Source organism: Trifolium pratense, linkage group LG6 (genome assembly GCF_020283565.1).
Source record: "Trifolium pratense cultivar HEN17-A07 linkage group LG6, ARS_RC_1.1, whole genome shotgun sequence".
Taxonomy (NCBI): domain Eukaryota; kingdom Viridiplantae; phylum Streptophyta; class Magnoliopsida; order Fabales; family Fabaceae; genus Trifolium; species Trifolium pratense.
The window spans coordinates 21,196,072-21,204,901 of NC_060064.1; the positions used below are offsets into that span (position 1 = coordinate 21,196,072).

The 8,830-nt window shown below is 29.4% G+C and overlaps 1 protein-coding gene across 1 annotated transcript; it reads left to right on the forward strand.

The window, feature by feature from the left end:
* The first annotated feature begins 4,264 nt into the window (after positions 1–4,264).
* Positions 4,265–7,985, forward strand: LOC123889803 (1-aminocyclopropane-1-carboxylate synthase 2-like). The gene is made up of 4 exons (XM_045939301.1): positions 4,265–4,592; positions 4,803–4,934; positions 5,058–5,218; positions 6,720–7,985. Exons 1-4 carry the CDS (start codon positions 4,425–4,427, stop codon positions 7,711–7,713), a joined length of 1,455 nt encoding a protein of 484 aa, XP_045795257.1. The 5' UTR covers positions 4,265–4,424; the 3' UTR covers positions 7,714–7,985.
* Positions 7,986–8,830: the final 845 nt, after the last annotated feature.

Here is an 8,830-nt window from a genome sequence, read left to right on the forward strand (position 1 = left end):
CCTCACAAACTTTCATTCAAGTACGATTCTCTTCAATTCAATCTTAGTTTGTGACTATAGGAAAAATGTGCATCACTCCCATGTGGTATACACGTCCAAAAAGTGTCACATTTTCCCAACAAAATTGGAAGTGTTTCATCATTCTTCATGCTTGCTAAAGAGAGTAACAAAGACTTTATGTGCTTAGAAGCAAGCTACCAAATTTAGTAACATTGTTGGAATGTGGAATAAAGTGTGTAAGGGTTGTGTGGGGACCTAACCCTAATTAATCTTGTGGTTTTTGGTCACATTATTAAGAACACTATTAGTCTCTACCCTTTAAATTCCTTTTGAGAGTAGAGTTCAAATGCCGACTCAAACTTTCAGTCTTATCTCCTTTTTTTCCTAATTCTATTATTAGACAAAAAATATAGGTAAATAAGGAAAATGGTTACCTTTCTCAATTATGTTGAAAGGTCATAATATTTTGAATCCTAAAAATGATTTGGGAAAGCTATATATATGTACTTAATTTGTGCATAAAATCAAACTATTTTTCTTATTTAGTATGTATATAATTTGCATTATTTCTTTATAACATCATTAACATATTTGTTAATATGGTATTCGACATTTAAACCATTCTAGGCTTAATGTAAACCGTACTCAAATAGTAAAGGCCGGTAGCGAGATAAGAGATTACAGTATATGTGTACGATTGTCCTTCTAATATGAAAAAAATAGGAATATTATATCGCCTATGTCTATGAATATATAGCTTTTTTAAAATTAAGTTTTTCTATATACATTTGAATCATATTCACATTAGACGTCCAAAATTAACTGAATAATTCAATCTTTGTTATGAATAATAATATGTAATGAATGTTCATTATTGTGTAGATTTTCTTATCCCTAAATGTGTCCTATAAGTATGACCCCTTTATTACAATGTAAAGAACACATGTGAATAGAATAATACAAAGTCTATTCATTTATCTTCTCTCTTTCTCTTCTTCTTCTCTATTCTTCCGTATTATTGTTTATGCTTAGAAATAGTTGATAACAATGTTAAATTTATTTTATATTTCCAATTTTACAACGTTTCTTCCTTCAAACCACCAAATCTGGAATTATCACTCATTTTCATTATATTTTACTTTTGTTGAAATGGTAATATTGTTAGCTCCATGTAATTAAATCAAATAACACATTAAAGTTATGTAACTATGTTACCGTCCAAATGTTTGGGACACATTCCTCATAAGTCATAAGTTAGAAATGATACCTACATGCAGGTGTATTTAATTTTTCACGTTCCAAATTTATAAGTTACCGTACAATTTTTTTTAAACATATATATATATATATATATAATTGAGTATTGGGTCTAACTCAACCTTAAAAAACCGGCTTATAAGGTGAGGATTGCCTTTAATATATAAACACTTAGTCAGACCATCTCTCAACCGATGTGGGACTCTTAACACACCCCCTCACGCTCAGCACTATTGGGCTTGGACCGTGGATATAAACGGTGGGTGGCCCGATAGCGGAAACCTGATAACAGGTGACCTAGCGGATCGTGGAGATGCTCTGATATCATCTTAGAAATGAGTATTGGACCTAACTCAACCTTACAAAACCGGTTTATAAGGTGAGGATTGCCTTTAATATATAAACACTTAGTCAGGCTATCTCTCAACCGATGTGAGACTCTTAACAATATATATATATATATATATATATATATATATATATATATATATATATATATATATATATATATATATATATATATATATATATATATATATATATATATGTTAATGAATAATACACGTCTAGTATTTTACTTGGACCATTCCTTCTTTATATGTTTTCATGTTGGAATATACTAGTATTTACAATTTGGTACTTTTGAACGAATTGAATTGGATGAGTAGCTTCATAGGTAACTTCTCCTATTGAATTGTTGTTTTAGTTTACTTCAATTTTATAAAAAAAAAATACAAAATTCAGTAGTGTCAAGGAAAAAGAGTGAAAAAAAAATTACTTTAAACCAATATAAGAGAAGATGCAAACACCGTTAAGGGGAAGAAAAAAACTATGACTCCTTTTGGGAGTTTAGGAGGATATAGAATGGAGAAGGGTTTGAAAGGCAAAAAAATAAAATGAAATCAATGATGGTCCTCCCAATTTAAATGGCTTTTTATTTTCTTATAATGCAAAACATTTCAAATATGAGGGAACTTAAATATTATAGAGGCATATGATTTTGATGGCTTTAAAAAAATTCTTCAAATCATAAACATATTTTATTCTCATTATCTACAAAAATATTATTTTAAATAATATATAAATTTTCCTTTTTTCAGGGTCTCCTCATCTCCTCCTTTCCAAACTATTCTACGAATAGATAATCAAACTCTCATCTGAAATTAAATAGTATATGTATCTTTTTTATAATTGAAAATATGGATGAGTCTAAAATGGGATTTCTACCATTTTTTACTAAAAATAAAGTTTATGATAATAAAGTTTATTACTTCATACGTCCTAAAACTTTGACCCTTTTAGAGTGTTCAGTGGATTAAGAAATCATAAAGATTAAGTTTAGTCATATTTACTTTTACTTTATTAAAAAAGAAAAAAATGCATTTAATGATTGCTTTAGGTTTTGCAAGGGTAAAATAATAAAGTATCATTAATTGTGCTTTGGTTCTTAAAAGAACCAAATTAATTTTAAGACAAAACTAAAAAACTAAAAAGACTAAAAATTTGGGACAGAAAGAATAAATATTAGTAGAGTATAGTTTTTAGACCGAGTCATGTTAAAGAGTTTCTTGTAGATACATTTAGTTGAATTCTTCTGTATATATTTATTTAAATATGTATTGGTATATTTGTTAAGATAGACAATTGTGTGATAAGTTCACAAATATTATAGTGTTTATTAAATATTTTTTATATTAAACATTACTTATCAACTTATTAAAATTGTTCACCTATACCGGTACATGTTGAAATATATTCAGTACATTATGTAAAAAAAGAATAAAATTGGAATATAGTAGTATTTAATTTGGAGTATTAGAAAAACAAATTCCGTGTGGTCCATAACATGGATCTATAGTACACCATACTCTAAACTAGTTTTGTTAAAGGAATAATTAATTCCTAACATCTCTTCTATATATATAATTCCTAGATAGTTCTCCTACTATCTATGTAAACCCTAATTCACTTAAACCAATAAATTTTTTCCATTTAGCCACGTCAGCCACTTACAATGCCACATCACTTCTCTTTACATCATTATCATCTCTAGACTCTATCCACTTTTCATATACCTACATTTATATAAATGACTTTTCATATTGTCCACATTAAACCATGAGGAACTTATACTAAAGAGCCACAATTTACTACTTACTCACCATATATTCCATCGGTTGCAAAACACAATTCATCCATTTACATCATGCATGTTCCATAGTTAATGTATTAAAAATCCTTTATATTTTATTAAATTTATCAATTTCATTTTTAAATTATTCATGTACACTCAATACCTATATGGCTATATATACGGTGCATAGATATTTATCATTTTTTTCGGTGAAATATTGTGATGGTTTTTATCTCCATAAATTCATTCCTCAAGACACATTTAGAGGCAAGTGTATATATACTATATCAATTTAGAAATATTTACCTTACTTTTTCTATTATTATAGTAAACATTTTTAGTTTTTTTTATTATTGACTCTTTTTCCATTATTATAATAATGTTCCAATGCTTAACCAATTTTGTTTCCTCCCTTTGCTTTTTTTATTATTGACTCTTTTTCTTTTTTTTTATTATTATTATTATTTATTTTGATCATACTTATAGTTTCAATTTTTCTATGTTATAATATAAAACAGCGCATCACACCCATGCATCGCACGGGTAAGGGTCTAGTGATATGAATAACCCAAATTAGCTAATTAATTTCAGTGTTCCATAAATGAAAAAATATTTTGATTTTGATTTTCTTGGTTACTCTATTTCGTTTGCACCTATATTTGCACACGAACGAGATGCCAATTGAGATATCGTAAGACACACGCAAGCATGCACTACATGCTCTTTGACCAACACAATGAAAAACCCATTATTATTTATTTCATTAAATATTTAATTTAATTTTTTGCTTTGAGGGTTGGTCTTGGTCATTTTTTATGACACGTTTGAAGTAGACTTTTCCACCATACAATTTGCCACATTAATTAATCACTCACACACTCCCCTCTTATAAATTCCCACAAATTCTCTCCCAAATTCCCAACATCTCTTTGCAACACATAATATAATACAATCACAACTTAGAGTGACCTTATACCTCTCCCAAAAACACAACTACACAAACAAAATATAAACAAGAATATATAAACTAAACATGTCTTTGGAAAATAAGAATCACCAGCTTTTATCAAAGATTGCTACCAATGATAAACATGGTGAAAATTCTCCTTATTTTGATGGGTGGAAAGCTTATGAATCAAACCCATTTCACCCTTCAAAAAATCCTCAAGGGGTTATCCAAATGGGTCTTGCTGAGAATCAGGTATATTATTATATATCATATATTATGAGTGTAATTTTTTTTTTCACAAAAGATTATTAGCATTATTTTGACAAATGTCTTGATTGGAGGGCATAGTTACTTTTGAAATATTGTTATATATTTTGTAAATTGTACAATATTTTGTGACACAATGAGATGTAGGTAGTAATTAATTTGGCTAATATATGATTTTTTTTTAAAATTTTCCAGCTTTGCTTTGATCTAATTGAAGAGTGGATAAGGAACAATCCAAAGGCATCAATTTGCACTCCAGAAGGTGTGAATGAATTCAGAAATATTGCAAATTTTCAAGACTATCATGGATTGCCAGAATTCAGAAATGTAAGCAATATTAAAAAGAACTCAAATATATTATATATAGTTTCACTATAATAAATAAATAAATGTATCATCATATCATAATGTTGTAAAGTATAACATGTTTCATATTTTAATATTGTGTAGGCTGTGGCAAATTTCATGTCAAAAGTGAGAGGTGGTAGGGTAAGATTTGATCCTGACCGTATAATTATGAGTGGTGGAGCAACAGGAGCAAATGAATTAATCATGTTCTGTTTGGCTGATCCTGGTGATGCTTTTTTGGTTCCTAGCCCTTATTATCCAGCGTATGTAACCTTTCTTTTCATTTATTATACATTATATATATGTTTTTATTCAATGTATCTTCACTATTTCTCACACACCTTCAAAGTGGACAAAATTTAAATCTAGCATAGTGTAATAAATATTTTGTTTTAATTTAAAAGGAACCCAATTGGCTTCATTTAAATGCTACCCTTTCAAAAAATGTTAAGTGTACTATAGCTTTAAAAACAAAAGAGAGAAAAAAATTGACATGCTCTTCATTCATTCATGACTTTTAAGGTTTTAAACTGAAATAATTTGCATACATCATTTGGTTCAGTAAGTTAATTAGGTGAAGTAATTTTAACAAAGAATTAAAAAAAATCCTAAATTATTAGTTGTCAAAAACAATACTTAAGACATAATTAGTTTTTTATTTTTTTTCTTTCATCATCGGTTTAATCTGGTTCGGAGGTCTAACAATCACAGTTTTTTGATTACATAGTAAGACATAAGATTATGTACCCAAAAAAAAAAGAAGTAAGACATAAGATTTACTAGTTACATTTAATTATTCTTGCACTAGAATTGCTTACCAATATCTGTTTTTCTAAAGTTCAAAAAACATTGTCAAAAAAAAAAAAAAAAACTTCAAAAGAAAAAATTACCCTTTATTCATAATTTTTAACACAAAATTTGGTACATTGAAAAATTATTTTTATTTGCGGAAAAAATGAAATTGCTAATTAATTTGCCAGCAGGCTGCTACAGCCTCATTAATGTGTTGCCAATATTTAATTCAAAAAATAATAAGTTTAAGTTGACACTTTTCATTGACCTTTGAAACCATGGCCACATCATTGTAAAGTCATCTTTTATTCAACTTATAGAATTATAAGAACATAACGCAGCCAAATATAACACAACTTGGAAATTTTGCACGCATGGTCAGAGATCTGATTTACAAGGAAAATCCAACTTTTCTTAATTAAAGAAATTTCATCGCATGTACTATTGAATAATATATTCTTAAATCACATAATTAAGATTCTCACTCTTTCTTTAGATCAAAGTTCAGATTTACAATCAACTATTTCTCTAAAAATTATCATACTTTAAGTTTGTTTAAGTAACAAGTATGTTGAAAAATCTATAGTCAACTTTATATTTTTGTGTTTTGACCATAAGGACCATAAAGGATTTGGATTTGTACAATATTATGACTTAATTAAGAAGTGGCAAATTTTACAAATACCACTTAACTTATCTTTTGGACCTAATTCACTAATTTGTCGAAATCGATAATAAGTCAATGATTGTCTAAACTTTATGTAAACTCTTTTTTTAACAAGACAAAATGAGATATATATTAAAATAGTCCTCTCAGCACAATGTGTGTCGAAATAACTTTTTATAAACTTTATTCAGATCTTATCTCTATTCAGTGTGCTATATCAATTTTTTTCTTCATGTGTTTAACATAAGATAAAATGTAACATTTTAAATTTGACTAATAAACATGTTTTGCATGTGTTATTACAGATTTGTTCGTGATTTGTGTTGGAGAACCGGTGTGCAACTAATTCCTGTCCAATGTCATAGCTCAAACAATTTTAAGATAACAAGAGAAGCACTTGAAGAAGCTTATATGAAAGCACAAGAAGGAAACATCAATGTGAAAGGGTTAATCATAACAAATCCATCAAACCCTCTAGGAACAACAATAGAGAAAGAAACATTAAAGAGCATAGTTAGTTTCATCAATGAAAACAACATTCATTTAGTGTGTGATGAAATCTATTCTGGCACAGTTTTCGACACTCCGAAATACGTAAGTGTCGCGGAAGTTATACAAGAAATGGAAGAATGCAAAAAAGACCTCATTCATATTATCTATAGTTTATCAAAAGACATGGGACTTCCAGGTTTCAGAGTCGGTTTAGTTTATTCGTACAACAATGAAGTTGTGAATTGCGGTCGAAAAATGTCGAGTTTTGGATTAGTCTCATCGCAGACACAACATTTTCTAGCCGCAATGCTTTCCGACAATAAATTTGTGGATAAGTTTTTGGCTGAGAGTTCGAGAAGGTTAAGGGAAAGACGCGAATTTTTCACAAAGGGACTTGAAAAAGTCAACATTACTTGCTTACCAAGTAATGCAGGGCTTTTCTTTTGGATGAATTTGAGGAGTTTATTGAAAGAGAAAACATTTGAAGGTGAAATGAAACTGTGGCGTTTGATTATCAATGAAGTGAAACTTAATGTTTCGCCGGGTTCGGCTTTTGATTGCTCTGAGCCTGGTTGGTACAGAGTTTGTTTTGCTAACATGGATCATGAAACTGTTGAAATTGCATTGATGAGAATCAGAGCATTTGTTAATGGTAGAGACAAAGGGAAAAATATGGAAATCAAACGTTGGAAGAGTAACCTAAGACTTAGCTTTTCTTCAAGAAGGTTTGATGAGAAGGTTATGTCTCCTCACATGATGTCTCCTCATTCACCAATGCCTCATTCACCACTTGTTCGAGCTACTTAATATGTAGCTGATTTTTAATTACAATATAAGAAATCACATATATCTAGTGTCTTACTTTAAGTGTTGATTAATTGACTATATCAATATAATACCTGATGTATAGCTAGATGAATTGGGACCCAATTAATCTAGTAATGATTTTTTTTTTCTTTCTTTACTATGATTTTGGATTGTATGTTGTTGTCCTATATATATGGACAGCTAACTCTGTTGTATTTAGTTAACTGAAATTATTTCAGCAATATATATACATTATGATTTCTCAAGACTAATTGTTTCCATTGGTAAATAAATAAGTCTCATTGACATTTGTGGGGGCCCAAAAGCCCTCAAGAATAATCAAGAAAACATTGTTACTACATGAAAACATCAAATTCATGGTGGCCAAAAGCCTTGAAGAACAATTAAAAGGGGCCAACAAGTTTATAATTTATTAGAGGCCAATTGACAGTCAAAATCGGTCAAAAAAATACTCGTCGGTAAGTTTATTGGCCGCTAAAACCGCCAACAATTTTTTCATTTCCTGGCGGCTAATTAAACTCGCCAACAAATGATGGCGAAATCCATCCCACACTTCTTGGATGCATAAACTTAACCGCCAACAAATAAAAAACAGTATATCTTTAATTCTTTATTGCTTAGTTTTTTTTTTTGTCGAGTAGCTTAGTGGCTAGACTCTCATGCATATAAATGTGGAATCCGGGGTTCGAATCACGACCACTCCAATAATATCCCTAGTAGCTACCATTTGAACTACACTTATAAGTCTAGTGAAGTATGCCATGTATTACATATGCAAGGTCCATTTGAAAGGACTCCGACTCTGTATAAGTGCTTCATTTTTTAACTTTCTTTGAAACATTAACATGTATTTTATTTGAATCTTGCTAACTAGTACTCTCAATGTAGGCTTAATTAGTAAAATGACCCCTTAAAGATATTTTTTGTTTTATACATTGGTCCCTTAAAGAAAAAAAAGACCAAATAGGTCCCTTAAAGAAAAAAAGGTCCGAATAGGTCCCTTAAAGATATATCCGTTAATCAGTTTGGTCCCTTAAAGACATCTCTGTTAATCAGTTTGGTCCTCGAAAAAATGGACGGAAAGGACCAAACTGAT